This window comes from Strix uralensis, chromosome 2 (assembly GCF_047716275.1).
Source record: "Strix uralensis isolate ZFMK-TIS-50842 chromosome 2, bStrUra1, whole genome shotgun sequence".
NCBI lineage: Eukaryota > Metazoa > Chordata > Aves > Strigiformes > Strigidae > Strix > Strix uralensis.
The window spans coordinates 2,160,068-2,178,927 of NC_133973.1; the positions used below are offsets into that span (position 1 = coordinate 2,160,068).

The 18,860-nt window shown below is 50.2% G+C and overlaps 1 protein-coding gene across 3 annotated transcripts; it reads right to left on the minus strand.

Moving 5' to 3' along the window:
* Positions 1-2,343: 2,343 nt before the first annotated feature.
* Positions 2,344-18,428, minus strand: DRD3 (dopamine receptor D3). Of its 3 annotated transcripts, XM_074860834.1 has the most exons (8): positions 18,337-18,428; positions 16,847-16,969; positions 15,694-15,982; positions 8,742-8,854; positions 7,372-7,514; positions 6,049-6,245; positions 4,808-5,153; positions 3,639-3,967 (listed from the first exon to the last, which is right to left on the minus strand). In XM_074860834.1, exons 3-8 carry the CDS (start codon positions 15,973-15,975, stop codon positions 3,771-3,773), a joined length of 1,278 nt encoding a protein of 425 aa, XP_074716935.1. In that variant the 5' UTR covers positions 15,976-15,982; positions 16,847-16,969; positions 18,337-18,428; the 3' UTR covers positions 3,639-3,770. The 3 variants fall into 3 exon arrangements, with proteins under 3 accessions (XP_074716934.1, XP_074716936.1, XP_074716935.1); XM_074860833.1 differs by lacking the exon at positions 6,049-6,245 and having other exon boundaries at positions 2,344-3,967; XM_074860835.1 differs by lacking the exons at positions 6,049-6,245; positions 8,742-8,854; positions 15,694-15,982; positions 16,847-16,969; positions 18,337-18,428 and having other exon boundaries at positions 2,344-3,967; positions 7,372-7,725.
* Between the last annotated feature and the right edge of the window lie 432 nt (positions 18,429-18,860).

Sequence of the window (18,860 nt, forward strand, 5' to 3'; positions counted from 1 at the left end):
TATCACAGCCTAAATAGAAATTTTTGGTGCTCTGTGAAGGGCTGGCAGTGAGCTGTGGAGATGCTCTCCGCTTGCTTCTTCCTGCCATGTTTGTAGGGCTGGGTGACTGAGAGCTGCTTAGGGCGAGTTGTTTTGTCTTGCCTTGTTTTCAGACGATCGGTACCCACCTTAAATACCCTCTGCCATCACGGCTACCACAGAGCAGCCCGAGGAGAGGTTGCAGATTGAGAGGTACCATGGAAAGTAGGTTGCTGCCTGGCTGGCTGTCCTTTCCAGCTCAGAGTCATGCTCTTACCACTTATTCTGCAAAAACTCTTATTCTGAACTATGGATTCATAACCCATTTTATTTACATGTTTTATGCTCTAAAAAAAAGCCCACCTCAGAGCTGCAGCCATTGCCAGGGTCCCCCACGTCCCTCCAGGGAGGGCACTGGGGGGTGCCCACACATGCCTGGGTGGGATGGGCTCTTCAGGAGCCCCCAAAGAGCAGCATCACAGGTGGGAGCATCAAACTTGATGCATGCGACGTGCGGCACAACTACCACAGATGTACCCCCGGGGATGTGTGGAGGAGATGGGGGTCTCTGTGGCTTTGTCTGAGCTGGTGTGGGGTGCTAAGCTGAGCGAGCGTAACGCGCCGCGAGCGAGCCGGTACGAGGGCCCAGTGGCTCATTCATCTGGGCTCCCGCAGCTCGGTCGGAGATTACGGCTCTGCGAGCCGGGACACACGTCTGCCTGGAGAAACGGTGGAGGCAGGGGATAAATGGTGTTTTTCAGTCCATTTCTCAGGCGTGCTGTAATTGTGTCTAGACAGCCAGTACTTGGATGGCTGCCTTGTGCCACGCAGGGGGGGCTGCTGCTCCCAGAGGGTTTTGCCAGCTCTCCTTCATCTCCAAAGGGTCTTAACTCTCCTCAGCTACAGTAGAGATGCTTCCTGGCTATTCTGCCTGCTGGCTCGTTTACATCCAGCACAGGGGACCTTTGGTATCCCCATCCTGGAGCCTGGTGGAGCAGAGTGAAGGTGAGCACAGACAGCAGGACCCCTTGGTGCCCAGCTGTGCTGTCGGAGGAGGTCTCCTGACACCAGGAATTATTTACAGCCTGCGTCGGTCTCTGAGCTCCCTCTTTCTCTCTGCAGGAGAGGAGCTTTCTGCATTCTCCAAAGGCTCTTCTAATGTGAATATCAGCATGGAAATGAAGCCCTTTACAATGCCTGTGGTTCTTCAGCAGAGCACAGAGTCACGACTCGCCTCTCCTCTTCCAGCCAGTCATGGAACCAGGGGGAAAAAAAACAGCAAAGTTGAAAACATGATAAAAAATGAAGGTTAGGAGGAGGCATTTCAGTTAAAAAATGAGGGAGTGCAGATTATTCTACTGCAAAAAATGAGCAGGGGCTTGTGAAGCACAAGTCCTGGGGGGCTCCTCAGCTGTCCCTCTGGCTTCCTGGGGAGGGCAGGGGGACATCAACTGGTTGCACCTTTGATTACTTCTGTTCCTTGGCCTTTCCTGTGAGGCCACCTGTGTTCATACTGCCACAGTAAAACTGGGCATGGAGCTCAAGCAGCGCTGGAGTGAGGGGGAGAGAGAGATTGCTTTCTTTTGGAGTTGAGTTTTTGTAATTGCGGGTGGGTTTTGTGGTGCTTTTTTTTTGGTCCATATCGGGTTATCGTTCAAGAGGTTGTTGTCAGTTCTGTGATCTGATAGTTCAAATCTTAATTATTAAATAAAGGACCATATTTTTAGATATCGAACTTTCCCCATCCCTCATAGCTGTGTGGGCATCAAAATACTGCTTGGTCTTCTGCCACACCTCCTGTTCCTCACCTCTACCCTGAACCACCTTGGGGATCACTGCTTGAAGAACAGGTTCAAATTCAAGATCAATCAGACTGAACACAAAACCTAAGAGATCCTAGGCCAAGGCTTGAATGGACCTAGTTACCCTTTAAAAGATATTTTTCCTTGTTTCCAAGAAAAACTGTGGCAACTGTGTATGTAAAGGAACTGAAACTGGTCTCTGGTGATCTGTGTTATGAAGCACCTTAATGAGAATTACTTGAGCAGCAATCTGTCCACAGGTTGATTCACCTTTGAGCAGACGGAGTAACGCTACCGCAAGCCTGCCTGGCGTAGCTGGGAAACTACTTGACCATATTTTCAGAATTCATCTGCTGGAAGTGCTTCCAGCAGCTGTTGATTTCTTTCCCAGTTGCAAGTAAAATGCAAGTAAATAAAAGACCTCCTGTGGGTGTCCGGGCAGATGATCGTTTTGTACAGGGAAAGTGTTAAGAGGCCTACAGGTGAGAAAAGGCTTATGAAAGGGCTACAAAGGTACCAAAACTTCCCATTACATCTGTGTTTTATTGGATTAATGCAGTTACAATGCAATACGGAGGGCACCTCCCCAGGCAAACAGCGCATGCTGTCCATGAGCATCTCCTCTCAAAATGCAAACAAAAGAAGCAGCTAGAGCTCTGCTGTGTGCTCCAGAAGTGGAGGACAATGGTTTTGGTTTTACATTAGGAAAGAGGAAGCCCCTCCCGGACAGAGGAGCTGTGGCATGGACACAGGCAGAGACAGTACACACAGTTACACCCAAAGCTGTCAAACGATTGTGGCTAACAGCACAGCTAAGCCTGGTCTTGGGAGTGAGAGCTGGAGCTTCTGAGCCAGTAGAGCGAGGCGGGGAAATGACAGAAATGTGTTGAGGCTGTCCCAGGTCAGGTTTGTCTATACAGGGAGAAGAGCATTAGAGTGCCCCGCCATGAGACCAGCTTCCATGGTACAGCAGGGCTTGTCTGGTGTTTTCATCCAGGAACTCCCGGAGATGGCTTTGTAAAATGCTGCTGGGAAAGGAGACAGTGGCAGGGCTGCGTTTGGCCACCTCCTGGAAGCTGGGGTGTATGGACACCCCAGGTGTGCTGACAGGTACGTCAGCGAGGGGAGCCAGGGAGAGTCCTGGGTCTGATCCTGAGGCACACGTCCTGTCTGACTGGGAGGGATGTTACTCAAACAGCTTTCCCCCAAGCGTGGGTAACGGGAGTTATCGCAGCAGTCAGACAGGACAAACTCTTAATCTAGCAGTGCTCCTGATGAGGAGAGGAGCACAAACTGGGACTGCTTCCAAAAACAAACAAATTTTGAGACATGGTACACGCAACCTGCCCCAGCTGAAAAAAACCAGCTATTGCAGGCATGACTGGTGCTACCCTAGGCCTTGTTCATTATTTAGTGGCCCCAGTAGATGACTGGGTGTGTGGTAGATAAGTAGTGGCCAATCTACGGCTGGTTTTTGGGTTAGGAAGAGAGGGGACACTGATAGTGTTGCACTTCTCATGCGATCTGACCTACCAGAGGGATGGTAGCCACCTCTCTACCTTGCAAGGAGCAATAAAATACAAGCTGGCAGCAGAGGGCAAGGTTTCGTTTGCAAGTGGGGCAGTTTTCTCAAGCACTGACCCAGTTTTATGGGCAAACCTTTTGAGGGAGACAACAGGGATGTTGTCATTTCTCCGTCAGTGCTCTGTTTTTAAGTTTCCTTACCAAATTTTTGCTCTTGGCTCCTGATTGAAGGAATCAGGATCCTTATCAACGCGGTCACATTCTGCTCTCTTATGAGGACTGCTGCACGTGAGCTGGGTGCCTTCTGCAGGCTGAGGCTCCCAGTGGGAAGGCAAATGTGGAATTCCCAGCCCGTAGGAAGGGCAGATGCTGTCCGCTGGGGTCCTGTGCAGCCGTGCACCGTGCAGCCCGGTGCCAGCCCCACGGTCAGCAGCAGAGGATCTTGAGGAAGGCTTTGCGGAAGTCGGTGTTGAAGGTTGTGTAGATGATGGGGTTGAGGGCGCTGTTGACGTAACCAAGCCAGGTGCTGGCACTGTAAAGCCCCGGGGGCACGTGGCAGGACGGGCAGTGGGTGTTGAGGATGTGAATCAAGAAGAAGGGCAGCCAGCAGACTATGAATGCCCCTGGGTTTAGAGAGAGGGAGAAAACCATCCGTGACTTTAGAGAAGCAACTACTTGGAAAGGGGCCTGCACTGTGCCCTCCCCCTCCATCCTCTCACTATTTCCATGTACGTGTCTGCGTTTGGTAAACACTGGAGGTGGCGTTTATTCCTGATACAGAGGGGCTTGGCAAGAGCTCAGGCTTTTTGGGACCAGTTATGTGAATGGGTGTATGGGGCTTCAGTAGTGGCTTGGTGACAGACAAAAGCAAGTGGCCACAACTTAGAGGGAAAGACTGCTGCCTTATCTGCTTTAATCAGTTATGATGAGGGCTGCGTTATTTCCCTGCTACTACTGAGTTAATGAGGGGTATCAGTGCATCTGGTGACCATGGCAGGTGGCTGGGGCATCAGTCTCCTGGCTTCTCTATCCAGCTCTATGAGCTGGTTCCTCTGCTGCTCCTTGCCTCAGTTTCCCCATCTGTAATTGGAACTAAGAGCTGCTGCATGTACAGGAACTCAGGATTCTTTCAGCTTTATAATAATAAAAGAAAAGGAAAAGCAAAGGTCTTGGCTGTTGCTCCCTCTAAGCAGGACTTGTTGGCCACTGATTTAAAACAAAAGGGTAATAAAACATGGCAAATAAAACACTAACATACTTGGCTCTCAACATTTGAGAGCATTATCCTAGATCCCTAAATGGCCCACCGTTTTTTCTCCTGAGTTTGTGGAGCAGTGACAGCGGAAGCCTGGTCCTGGCTTGCATTTTTTAAATCTCAATAGTGTATTAGGAGATTCCTTGCTCTTGGCAAGTCCCAGACCATCATCCCTTGCACCCCACTAGACAGAGCGGCTCTCACTCACCCAGCACAATAGCTAGCATCTGTGTGGCCTTCCTCTCCCGAAGCTGGATCAGCCGGGGCTGCTGGTGCGCTAGCTTCAAAGAGCTGATGGTTTTGCCGTTGCTGAGCCTCCGTACCTCCAGTCCCGGCTTCGTACTCCTTCTCCTCTCTTCCAGCCTGCTGTGTTGTGTAGTCCCTGGTGTCTTGGTGAGGGATGCCTCGTGGCAGAAGCTGCGGTACCGCTGCAGGCTGAAGGCAGTCAGCAACTTCCTTTGGGTTGACATCTCCTGGCCTGAGCATTTGAGTGGGAGACAGGGGGAAAATGTGCCTTGGCATCTGTTTGGCAAAGCTTTTCTCTCCATGTGTTCCTGCAAAAGAGGATGACACAGAGAAACTGGGAACCACCCAAACCATCCACTTGGTCAGAGGATGACGAAGAAAGTTGTAGGAGTCATCCCTAGCCCCACTTGCTTCTTAGATTTGCACCATGTCCTCTGGACTGACCTTGGCTTATCAGAGGGGTGAACGAGCACTGGACATCCCTCTGCCTCCACCTCACCAAGGAGAAGCATGAGAACAAGAAGAGCTGCTCTGCTGACCTTTCACTTCTATTTTTGTGTTGGTCCTGCTCCCCTCAACATCCCCACCCTTTTTTAATGTAGCTTCACTCTGAGAAAATGGGTAAAAGAAGCAGATATCTGTGACCAGGCGATCCCTTTCAAACCATTGTGCTCGTTCCCATGGTTGCAGACATTTTATCTAGAAAGGTCAGTGGAACAAATGCTTCGTGCACCATGAGCATTTTGACCTCTTAAATCTGTCAGATGAAGAGGTTTGGGTTTTTTTGGGTTTTTTTAAAATAATCTAGGTTAAAGCCTGTAAAGCCCCGAGAATGAAGCTTCACAGAGCAAAAATCAATAAATGAAGAGATTAAAAATCAATAAATGAAGAAGTTAGCCAGGCTTCTGCATGGCTGAGAAAGCCCTGCTCTGAAGAAATATTGAAGTAGGCTGTGCTCTTTTCTAGTTGCCTGGTTCTAGAGGGTAGAGATACACAGGGAGTATCCTCTTTCTAGAGGGCTGAAAGGGATTTAACTGGAGCTTCTGCATCTCAAATATCATGGTGTATGAGTGAAGGATGGGATGAAAACATGCCATGTCCCTTCTTTATGTTTTCCATTCTGTGCTTTGACTCTTTGGGAAGAAGAAATGATGCATGCCCTGTCCTTTTTGACAGCTCCCACTGCGTTCATGTGGCTCTTACTTTGTGTGCATAACCCGGTTTGGTGCTGGCGCTCTGGCTGCCCTGCCGGGTGAGGGTTCGCTTCTTTTGTCTTTGTCTTAGCACGAGGTAAATCCGGACATAGAGCAGCAGGGTCACCATGAAGGGGAGGTAGAAGGACACCAAAGAGGAGTAGATGATGAAACTAGGGTTGGATATGGAACAGACACTGGGATCCGCTGGGGAGGAGAAGAGAGAGAGAGAGGAGCGGCTGAGCTGCTTTGGTTTGGTACAAGGAGGCTCTGGTGTGTTGGCAAAGCAAGGCGAAAGGTGGCCGGGGGGCAAAGGCAGTCTAAGGAGTGCAAGTATCTCCTATCTCTGTTGTTGCAAATTATACTGAGGCCTACCCACTCACCTCACTGATGCTTACAATGGACTCTGCCAGGGGCCATCTAGCATGACCCCGCATGCATCTGCCTGCTTTTCTGGCCAACAGCTCTGCTCTCTTCTCTCATGTCTATTCCCATCCTTTGTCAGAGGATCCTTTCCTCTTTCGTCCTTTCTTCTATTCCTCTGACAGCCTCTGAGCTGTCTAGATGCAGAGGTGTGCCTACCCCCATCTGTCTGGAGCAGGCAGTGGGAGACAGCAGCATTTCCCACCTCCTGTCCCCTTCTTGCCTCAAGCAATGCATAGAGGATGGATGGGGAGCAGAGGACTCCTGCCTGTGTCTCTGGGGAAGAAAGCTCCCCTGCACCTCTGCCTCCAGGGAGAATTAATGGGCTGTCCTAGGTGAGGGGAAGGACAAAGACCAACCTGCTTCCAAGGAGGAGGCTAAATTGTTCGCTCTCCTTAAGGGATTAGGTGAGGAAGCAGACAGCCCGTTGGATGGGAAGGAGGTTTCTCACAAGCAGTGCCAATATGCAATCCTTGCTGTTTAGAATTCTGTCCTGTATCTGATTTAAAACTGTGTCTGGACCTGTTGACATGGGCAAGATGCAGTAAGTCTGATGTGTGTGTGTGTGTTGGACGTCTGGAGATTTGCTCGTGTGTGCGTAGAGTGATTGTTTGGGGGGATCTGTAGACCTGGACACTTTGATGGGCATTGATTTGGCAGTAAAGCAGGCAGGTCTGTCTTCAGAGCAATTGTCAGTGTCTGCTTGAGCAAATGTCAAGTTTATAGATAAGAGCACATCTGCTCTCCAGCACTAGAGATGTTTCTCACCCTTCATAGTGTGCTTTCCAGTTCCCTAAAATTTCCTGTCACTCGGAAAGTCTGCGGGACCCACGTTAAATGACCTGTCCACGCACAGGGCAGCTCCATTTCCAACCCCTCCCTGCGTGCTATTGTTCAGGACATCACCTACCTGTAGTATTGAAGCCAAAGAGGAGTGGGCACGACACTGCAAATGCCAGCATCCAGACTATCACGATCATGAGAGAGACCCTCCTGCAGGAGCTCTGCCCAGTGCTGTACTGGTATTGAACTGGTTTCACCACTGCGGTGTACCTGCGAACCAAACCAGCTCCAGAAAGAGGAGAGGTAAGAATGGAGGGAGGAAAAGGACCAGGTTTTAAAAGGAGAAATGAAAGCCACGTAGGAAACATGATGGTGAACATGGTGAAGAAATGGAAGAGGAAAGGAGAGAAGATCAGATGATGGGATCAGCAATTTGTAGAAATGGTAAGTGGGGCGTTGGGGGGAGGAACAGAGGAAATCAGAGTTAGTTGGCAGCCCTTCAGAGAAACACCCTGCAGAACTGCTGGCATTGTGAAACTACAAGGTTTGGCATACCAGATGGGTCTAGAAACCCCAGGAAACCCCCATCCCCCAAGCCCCTAAGGTTATATATGCACTGCTGGGAAAGAACCGTCTCTGGAGCAACCACAGCCTGCTACACTCTGTGCCTCAGCCGCCCGCTCTGGTGTTGGCCTCACTGACAGCCAGAGGATTGCCCACGGGTGGGTGTCCAGGGCCTTTGGCTGCCAGCATGCCCCAGGGGATGCAGCTCAGCAAGGCTAGGATTTGGGAGGTACAGGAGTCTCGTCTTTAGGATAGCCTGGGGGCTGCTCCTTGCAGACGGACACAAAATGGAATGAGGATAAAGATTCTCATGGAGGAACACCAGACCAACCCAGTCTTGAGACCTGCTTTGTATGATTACCCTTGAACCACATATTACAAAGGTACAGCATGCAGTATTTTTTCCTACCCTCCCCCCCCCTCCTCGGTCCTAACAGCACCATGTGTGCCAAGGTCTTGGCTCTCAGCCCTCAGCATTGCTTAAAATAGGCTCAATTTTAAGATGCAAAAAAACCAGGGCAAGGCTGAAGATTACACAGCAATAATCTTCACCCTTCCCTATGTATATGGAAGGATTTTGTTTATTAAAACTTCATGAGTGAGGTCTTCAGAATGAGAAACCCTCTTTGAGACTCAATAGGAATTAGATGACCAATTCTGGTTCCTGCCTTTAAAAGGCACGAGGATGTGGTTGACTACCTACTGGTGGTGTTCTACTGCTTGTGCCTCTCCGCCCTTAGGTGCAGACATCTTCTAACACATGGACAGAGCCATATTAACAGCAGTCGTGGCAGTGAGAGACTTGCAGGGAGGTTTGTGTTCCTGTAGACACCGATGGTGACTGTGCAAACCCCACTTCCTTGTCCTGGCCATGCTGGGGTACAGGGCCAACCCTCATCTCCAAACTATCCCCTGGACGCTGTTGGCTCTCACCTGTCAATGCTGATAGCACAGAGGTTTAAAATGCTGGCTGTGCACATCATTACATCCATGGTGACGAAGATATCACAACAGATGCGGCTGAAAGTCCAGACTCCTCCGGTCACCTGTAGCAGCAACCACAAAACTGTCAGCCTTGTTCTGCACTGAGTCCTGCTCAGTTATGTGTAAGGAGGTGCCCTCCTCCAAGTATCTCAGCAGCTAGATGAGTTCATGTCCACTGTGATGTGCAGAGGGAAACTGAGGCATCTGTGTTGTGTGCAAGCTAACACAGTGGTAGGTCATGGAGAAGGAGCCACACCTCAATTTCACTCCTTTAGTTACTCTTACAGAGGGAGGCAGGGTGAAGGAATAGATAGCAGCTATCCCTTCCCTTAAGGTCTAGCATGATAAATTGATTTAAATTTGATATCACTGTACATATCCTTTGATTAAGGATTACCTGAGAAAATCGAAGGGCTGAAAGTGTTTCTCAGCTTAGCTGCTGGAGTTCTCTTGCAGGCAGTGAGCTGGAAAAGTGCTGCAAATTTTATGCATTTATGTATGAAACAGAGACCTGAGACCCAAAGCTTCTCTAAAACCTTATTTGGATTCTTATCTCAGTTAACAGCTTTTGATTATTAGATCTGAGTGAGAAGTCACGAGCTATTTGGATAAAGGGTTTCGGCTTGCTACCATGTCGAGCTTTTGTTCTGGTTGCTTTGAATTTTTAATCTGAAGTGTGTAATCATGAAAGCTTAACTGTGGCCAATCTTTGTGATGGAGAAATGCATTTTTTGGCCCAGCCATCAAGTTCCTGACAGTGACCTTTTCAGCTGACAACAATATGCTCCAAGCGCCGTGTGGCACCTCTCTTCTCGGGGCTGGGATGATAGCCTGACTTGGAGCAAGGTGGTCTGCCTCAGCACCCACTCCTTGTGGTGGATGAACAAGGAGGCAGCCTGCCCTCCAACAGATAAGCCCGTTGGATGAGTACAGCAAACAAACCTAATGCTGCGCTGGTTGGAGAAGACAGGTAGGTGAGAAAGGGAGGAAAGTCCTCGCTTGGAGAGAGTCTGGATTTTAACCTTCAACCCCCTAGATACCACTGCTTGGGCTGGATCCTGGGAAGCTATCAGGAACTGGCACTAGTTCCTGGTCTCTCTGCTTATATATAGACTGCATCTAGAGTACTGCGTCTGGTTTTGAGGCCCCAGTACAGGGAAAACATTGATAAATGGGAGCAAGTCCAGCGGAGGACCACCAAAAGAGTTCCTGGGGCTGGAGTGCTTGTCCTAGGAGGAGCAGCTAAGAGAACAGGGCTTGTTCAGCCTGGAGAAGTGGTGGCTTTTGAGGGGGCTAACAGCAGTCCCCTAGTGCCAAGTGGGAGGTTATTAAGAAAGTTGGAGTCAGGTTACTAAGAAGATGAAGCCAGGTTTTTCACAGCAGTGCATGGAGGGAGGGAACTGTCAGTGTGAGGTTAATGGTTGGACTAGATGATCTTCAAGGTCTTTTCCAACCTTGATGATTCTGTGACAAGAGGCAACAGGCATAAGTTGAAAGAAGAAAGCTGCAAACTGGTTACGAAGGGAAACTTTCTGACCGTGAGGACAGTGAGGCAGTGGAGCCAGTCTACGCAGGCTCCATCCTTGGAGGTTTTCAAGACCTGCTCAAAACCACCCATCTCAGATCAGGCTGGAGAGGGCGCCACAAGTAAACTTGGCTGCTAAGGCAGTGGGTCAACCCTGCAGCGAGTGTCGATGCCTACGAAGGACGCAGCATCCTGCAGCGAGAAGCACTTGTATAAATACAGAATTCAGTCTGTGTGAGTTGTTTTCAGAGTTGTTTAAGAAATAATCCTGAGTAATTTAAATGGGTTTGAATCACAGAATCACAGAATCATCTAGGTTGGAAGGGACCTTGAAGATCATCTAGTCCAACCGTTAACCCAGCACTGACAGATCCCAACTACACCATGTCCCTAAGTGCTATATCAACCTGCCTCTTGAACACCTCCAGGGATGGGGACTCCACCACCTCCCTGGGCAGCCCATTCTAACGCCTGACTACCTGTTCTGGAAAGAAATACTTCCTAATATCTAGTCTAAACCTTCCCTGGTGCAGCTTGAGGCCATGATTGTGCCAGCATTCCTGCACATGGGCACAGAAACTTGCTAAGGTGAGCTAAGGGTATTCTCTGCTGGACCCAGCTGCTACATGTCACAAGTCAGGTACTGTACGAGGACATCTTCTATTAGACCCCTCGACTCTTTAGGGGAGAGAAATGGGAACTGGCTTGCAAAATGCACTAGGGAACTGTGGTTTCATCTTCAGTTCTCTGATACTTGTGGGGCTCCTTTGTTTTCTTTTAAAAAAAGGAAGCAGATAAAAACAAAAACCAAACCCTTAGAGCTTTTCTGCACAATTAAGTGGGCCACAAGGCATGCAGGCTGTCGCTCTGAAATTAGGGACCTTAGTAGGTAGGTTCAGGTTTCAGAGAATCTCAACACCGCTTTTGCTTTAGTTGCAAATTTTGAGGTCTGTTTGACCACATTAAAAAATAAAAAAAATAATTCTAAATGCTGGAAGCCTCTGCAGTGGGGCCCAGTAAGGGGTGTTTCTGTAATCTGAGGCAAAATGCAGTGTCTGTATGATCTGTGGAGTCTGAAGAATACTTCACCAGGAGCTGGTGCCAGGTGTTCACATGAAAGCCAGCTGCCGCTAGCCCAGCAGATGTGCAAGCACTTAACCGAGGGATTTGCCAAGGTCCTGAGCACATTCAAACGTGAAGCCCAAGAATGTGAGCCATTAAAACTGAAGAAGGTGGTGGTGGGAATGGCTCTGAAGTGAACCCTCTCAGGATGATGCATTCAGATCACACCACCTGCACGCTAAGCTGTGGCTTGTATTCAGAGGATGCTTGACAGATCAAAACGTTTGGGCTTAAAACCCATCCTCACTTCCATCAACCACAACTTCTAAAACGGAGAGAACCTCTGCTGAAGACGGCGAAGTAGTTAATATTTACCTGTGGGGTATGCGAACCCAGAATTTATTCCAGAATTTAACAATGAAAAAGATCCTTTTAATTATAGGCCTCGTTCATAATTTTTAAAATTCTATTTCTGCTCTTCCTTTTATTGCTCTGTTCCACTCATCTTATGCTACAGCAGCTAGAACTTGCTAGTGTGCATTTCTGATTTTCATATGCTGGCAGGGTACCTGTTCTTTATCCCCCTGGTGCCTTTTGTCCAGGAATCTCAAAGCACATCGCAGGTATTAATTGAATGAATCCTCACAACTGCCTGGGTGAGGTGGATGGTCAAATATTATTCTCTTACAGCTGATGAGAGCAAACCACAGAGAGATGAGCTGATACAATCTCTCATTGCCACTCAGTGTGCGTGCGGCAGAAGTGGGAATAGAGTCCAGGATGAAATCCTGGCTCTGTCAAAGACAATGCTAAAGCTCCCTGTAGACTATTCAGGGCAGGTTCTCACCTCATCTTTCTTGACATCCAGTCTGCTTTATCCACAAAATTGTGATATTATTATTTTTAACTTTCCAGCCCCACAGAAAGTCTTCCCGTTTTTAAAAAAAAAGATAAAATCATTGTGCATTCATAACCTTATGTAAATCCATCTCTCTCTTGAACCCTTAAAAATAAACAAAGGAATCTCTGTAAATCGGATACGTATGGTGGTGCCGTATGGGAAAGTATGAACACAAAGCTGCATCAGGCGATGACAGGCGTGTAAGCAGCGGTGCATCTGACCATGCTCACCTAGGCGTTTTGTGTTTAGGAGAGAGTTCTTCTCGGGGGTGCTGTTAGCTCCCCGCAGCTGTGAAAGAGCTGCTTATGTTTTCGCATGGTGGGGGTAACTAAGAGCACGCCTGTGGTCAGGCCTGCTGCTAAGTGGCAGTCAGTCAGGTGTCTGTCCGCCCGTTGACGGCAGTCTGGCGAGCTCCTCGAGCTCAGAGAGCAGTTGTAGGTCTCGCTGCTCTGGTGTGAGAGCCACAGAAGAGGAAACGGCGTTACTCGCACGCTCTGGACCTCAGTGACAATCATCTTCGGAAGCTTTTTTCCCTTTGGAGGTAGAATTGGATGTTGTGGGAAGACCGAGGAGGATGCTCCAGGCCATGCTGCTACATGTCCTCCTCCATTTATGCAATGACTACGAGGCATGATGGTATTTAATGCCATCAGACTCCAGTGGGCAGGATACCCTAATGCTACTGTCTTAGAAACCTTCATGAGCTTCAGTAGTCGTGCCAGCCACAGCATCAGAGTCAGTAAAGAACTGGGGTAGCAGTACTGGTATATTAGACTTACCCGTTGACCCCAGAAGATTGCTAGACACAGTGCTGAATAGCATTTCTGTGACAGAAGCTTCATCGGGTAAAGATGACGATATAAAATGTTCCTTTTGCTGCTCTCTCACAGCCTTCCCAAAAGGCTTCTCAGAAAGAGACAGTTCTGGTCTGCGTGAATGATAAAATGACAAATTTCATGGACAAGGTCCAGGCCACAGACGACTTTAGAAATTGAGTGTATGGCACAAAGTTCACAAGTGACATTTAAATCTGAGGTATTCATCCACCTTTAGCTTCTCCATAAATAATGGACAGGTCTCAGATGTCTGGTTTGGCAAACGTTCCGTAGATGAATAGGTATTGTATAGAGTTTTGGGGACTGAATGATTTCTTGGCAATTTCCAGGCCCATAGTGTACTGAAGCATGATGCCATTTCTGCTTCACTGGTAGCATCGCTGATCCATAAACAGCAGCAAATATCTAAAAGACTTTGGGGCTTTTTGGACTGTTTTTTAAATCTTAGCCTTGCTGGAGTCCTACAGCCTAGTTCTCTAGGAGATACTGCGCAGTGCTGGGAGTGGTAGTTCGGGTTTGAGAAGTGTGTGGCTTCTTCTCCCTGTTGTTTGGGTGACTCTTGAATCAGCTACTTTGATTATCCAAGCTCCACAGATGGGAGTGAATTTTGAACGGGTCTACAAACACCACGAGGGAACGGACCTACTGTCATGCTCACAAATTGTGACCACGGTACTGCATGGGGGTAGAGGCTGCATCACAGATGTGCCACCTTGTCCACAGCGAGAGCAAGTGCTCAATCTTTTCTAATGCAAAGCATATTGTGATTTCATTAAGGATTGGAACACGCTTGAGGTGATGGACTATTCCAGTCTGAAATAAAATTTGACTTTTAATAATATTTTTTAGTTGCAATCAAATTGCACAATCTAATTCTGTCTAGCTGGGATGGCTTCCCCTCTCTTATTCCTTGATTCTTAATCATTCGATATCACACAACTGAGCCGTACATATCCTGCAGGCCAGCTCCAGGACCACTCCACACAAATCAGTCTAAATGTTGCTACTGCCTTCATTAAGAACATGATCACACATGCAGTATCATGGTGGTCTCTTCGTTCTTTCACTCCACAGCAGTGCTACACGTACATAATTAACATCAATGCCCTTATTAATAATGCTTACACACAGAGCAAACCCTTAATTTCTCTTAATTGTAGCCTTGCTGAGATTGCAGTGGGAACAGTTTGGGTGAGAGGCTTGGATGAACACAAGGGAAATGCCTAGGCTGTGTGCCAAAACTTAGAGCTGTGTTGCCCATTCAACATCCGCCGGTGGCAGAGGAGGGCTGTAGGCCACTACTAGTCCCCTGCTACTTGATCAAATCTCCTTGAACCCGCATAGTAGGTCTGGCCTTTGCTGGTGTTGTCGTGTCTTGTCCTACTTTCTGCTCACGCACTGTGGAGCCCATATGCACACGTCAAAATCCCTCTCTGCTTCTGCTTTGTTTTGAGGGAAAGAGGTCAGCCAAAGGTGGGCAGCTGCCAACAGAATATTTACCCTACCCTTCACCCTGATCCCGGCTTGCCCCTTACAGAAAGGGCATGAGGCTGCAGTGAGATCATGGCTCAGGGGCTTATTCTGTCTCTGTTAGCGTGAGAACAGGGTACTAGGGCTCAGCTGAAAGCTTATGGCTGATTGATGTCCACTCTAAGTTTTCTAGATCTACCAATTTTCTGAGTTGGTGTAAAAATGCTGAAGAGAACAGATAAAAATGTCAGCTGTAGCATATCTTCATGTATTTACTTTAGTAAAAATATTTGCCCCAGGAGTGGCTTCAGTAATTCAGGATTTTGCTGCAGTGGGAGGGGGATTCAGGTTCCATCTTTGCTGCCCTATATCTGATGATATTGTCCATGCTGTCACGGCAGTACATTTTTATATCGGTCAATGTGCAGAGATAGAGAAATGGAGAATAAGACCCTGAGGGCTTGATGAGTCCTTTGAAGTTATTGTGAAAATGCTCACAAGACTTAAGGAGATTTTGGAGCATGTTCTTCAGCTTCATCTCTTTGTCAGCCTGCTTGGGGAATGTTGCTTGGAGCTGACCTAACATCATGGACGCTAAGGTTCTTAAACTCCACAGGAGATGAGGATTTGACTGCCCTTGCTTGTTTTCTGGCCAGCAGGAGTAGGGATTGATCTGGGCTCTAAGATGAGTTCCTATAAGGTATTTCCACACTATCGCCTCTCCCACCATTCCTGAATCATCACGGTGCTCACTGGCAACCCTTCTGGCTGATGGAGTCAGCTTCAAGGATGAAAGTGGTATTAGCACATCAGAGCAAACAATCTACGTTACTGGCTGTAGCCCAGCTGCCAGTCAAGCTCAAAGAGGCTGTGCTCTGCCAGGAAGAGCCAGACTCAGGGTGGAACTGTGGTGTGTTTGTCCAGCCCACAAGGGCCACCTGTGTGACACTATGGGCTGCCACCCACACCACAAGTGCCCTAGAGCTAGCTGGGGGGTTAAAATGTGAATGGACTTTATCTGTAACAGAGCTGGCCTATCCTGAGAGCGTGCACTGGTGAACTCGTACCGTGGTTAAATTCTGCTAATCTTGCCTAAAATGTACTCACCTCCAGGTACACCACCCATGGCATCACCAAAGTAGCCACCAGCAAGTCTGCCACCGCCAGGCTCACCACAAGGTAGTTTGTTGTGGTTTGCAAGGTGCGTTCCCTCAGCACGGCTAAGCAGACCAGCACGTTCCCAAAGATGATGGCCAAAATCAAGATGCAGTAGCAGAGGGCGTAGTAGGCATGTGAGTGTGGCAGGTCAGGCTCTGTAGTGTTGTCTGCCCCACAGGGAATGGGGTCGGTGGTGTTGGGATGACCGCTGGTTCTTGTGAAGAGGGCCATGGGGGTGCTGCTGCAAAGAGAAAGAAAGAGGTGACTGAAAATCAGAGCTCTGACAATAATTGTGGAGAACAGTACCTTTTTTGTGGATGGTGTATGATTTTCTTACTTCTTCGTGAATGCTGCTTCAAGCCAGTTATAGAGGTCTTTCTTTTCTGCTCATATATAGGCAGAGCTTTGCTTAAAGTCTTGCTTGGCCTGTTTTGTTTTTCACTGAATCTAAGCCGAGAGAAGAACGCAAGATTTCACCTCCCGTGGAAGGTGCAGCTTACCAACCAACACAGCTCCACAGAAAGCAGCAATGGTTTCAAGATGCACCAAAGTCACACTGCAGTACAAGTCAGCCAGGCAAGAGCACGGTCTGAAAGGCAAGTTTGTAGTGCTGAGGAAGACCCAACGCAGTTACCCGCACTAGGGCTTGGCCAGAAGCTTGGACCGAGTATCTTCCGGGAAGTACCCTCCCCCTTCCATCATCAAAAAACATCTTCAATAAGTTCACGCACTCGAGCGCTCGGCAGCCTGGCAGAGAGACCGCACCTGCAATGCTCAAGTAGCCTCTCGAACCCTGGCCGCCTGGCAGTAAGCACCACCTACTGAATTACTCTTTTCCTGCAACGTGTTTCTGTCCCAGGCCTTCTGTTCAAATAACGCTCTGCTTCAGCCCTGCCTGCCTTGCCAAAGCCTGACTGTCAGTGCTGCCCCCATTTCATCCCTACTGTGCTCTGTGTTTTCCATGCCTGGCCAGAAGATGTGCTTCCTGTGCTGAAGAGCAAATCAACTTGTCATTTGGGATGAAATAACTGGAAGGATGCTTGCAGGCTACTCTGCATTTCTTTTTCTTACAATGGAGTCGTGATTGTGCTCAGGAACCCACCGTTTCTTGATTTTGAAGGAGGATGATTTTTTTCCAGGAACATGAAGGCTGCTGTCCCAGGGTTGTTCTGTGACATTTAATCGCTTGTATCCGATTTTTATTTCTTTGCTGGTGCTCCCATCTCTGAACTCATCATCAGCGTGACAGGTACAAAAGGCAAGGAGAAAACATTGCAATGCCAATGGTATAAATATTACTCTTTGTTCCACCTCACCCCCTGAACAGCAGCATCTGTGATGCACACACACTCCTGGAAGCACAAGCATGAAATAGGTATAAATTGCTCCAGCCCCTTGCATATATTCAGCCTTAAAACTGGTGTCACTTGCCCCTGCTGCTTTGTAGTTGGGAGGGGACAAGGGCTGAATGAGATGGAAACTGAACTTCCCTCTGTCCGGTGAACACAGATCCCTCAGGACGGGGGTGAAACAATCTGTGTTTTGTTTGAAAGTGCCTGTGCTTGTCTCTCCTCCTCTATCTTTCTCCTGCCTGCCCCTGACAGAGAAGTTAAGCCTTCCGCTGGATCTGAAGGATTTCCCGTAGCGTGAGCGCTGCTGCTGAGTCCAGGACTGTTTGTTCATAAAACAGTCCAGCTGCAGCCACCCAAGGGCAGGACTCATTTTGCAGTGTCCCTTGCACCGACACAGCTGAAATCTGGACTGTCTGGGGCCATGAAAGGCTAGTTCCGTAGCGCTGGGAAAAAAACTACATTAAGCATCTGCCTAGCTGATAAGCAAAGCCACGACAGGGATGAACAAAGCATCACGCACAATATGACCAAAAGGCTTAAGGCGCCGCATTACACAGTTTGCCTGCGGGTTTCCTGCCCCTTACAGCCTAAAGCACTATTTTCAACTCTCACCCAGAGGCCAGTCTTCCCCCCCGGGATCCCTCCCAGGTCTCCACCCTGAACCCTGCCAGGTCCCCCAGCCCTGGGCTGCCCCACACTCCCCCCCACCCCCGGCTCCCTCTGCCCGCCGCCGGGGTGCTGCCAAACCAGGGTACCGGGATGCTGATGTGCCGGGATACCCGCATAGGGGGGTGGCGGGACACAGGGGTACCGGCACACCAGGGTACCGGGGTACCCACCACCCGGGACAGCCGGGCAGGGATAAGGGTGGCTGCCGTGGGGACGGGCAGACGGCGGGGGAAGGGAGGGGATGCGCCTCCCGTAGGTCTCAGCCTCGGGGGGGTCCCGGCCCGGAGGGCAGGGTCCGGGCGTGGGGTGCAGGGCTCCGGGCTCCGAGGGTCCAGGCGTGGCCGCGGCTTTGGGTCCGTCTCCGGCCGCGGGTGCAGCTCCGCGGTGCAGCGGCAGCTCCGCGGCTCCCCGCCGTGCCCCCGACCCGGGGCTACCGTGCGCCCCGGCGATGCCGCGGGGGGCGAGGGAGGCTGGGGAGACCCGGGGGCTGGGAAACGGAGGGGAGAGCTGCCGGGAAGGGGACCGCCAGCACCGGGCGGCAAGTGGTGGTGGGGCAGCGATCAGGACTTACCCCCGGCCCGCCGGGCCGTGGCACCGCCGCCGCCGAGCAGGGCTCGGTCCCGGTGCCGGTGCCGGTGCCTCCTGCCGCCCTCCCGGCGCGGAGCCGCGGGGCGGGGCCGGACCGGCCACCTCCTCCCCGCCCGCCCCCCGCCCCTGCCCCGCCGGCGGCAGCGGGCCGGGAGGGACCCCGCGGGGCCCGGGCACGAGGGAGGGGGCAGCCGGGCCGGGGGCTGCGCTCCCCCGCCCGTCCCCCAGCGCCCGGGAGGTTGCGCCTCTCCCAAAGGCACCCGGCGGGGGGTCTCGGCTGACTTCGGAGCCAGGGACCGCAGCGAAGGGTGTGCTTTGCGGAGGGGCTGACCTGCTTCTGCCGGGGGGGGCGAAGGAGAGAGCTGGGAACCCAAAATCGGGGCCGTGCCCTTGGCCCCGAGGCACCCTTGTTGTGGTGGGGCTGGGGGAAACGCCTCGGCCGGGGCTGGAGGCGAAGAGGCAAACCAACCCCTTCGGGAGATGCTGCGAGCGAGCGTGTGGCTGGGG

Coding starts and splice junctions, on each gene's coding strand:
- DRD3 (XM_074860833.1), bottom strand. CDS start 15,975: ATGGCCCTCTTCACAAGAACCAGCGGTCATCCCAACACCACCGACCCC. Junction 8,855..15,693: donor CATGGGTGGTGTACCTGGAG/GTGAGTACATTT, acceptor TTGCTGCTACAG/GTGACCGGAGGAGTCTGGAC. Junction 7,515..8,741: donor TGTGCTATCAGCATTGACAG/GTGAGAGCCAAC, acceptor TTTGGTTCGCAG/GTACACCGCAGTGGTGAAAC.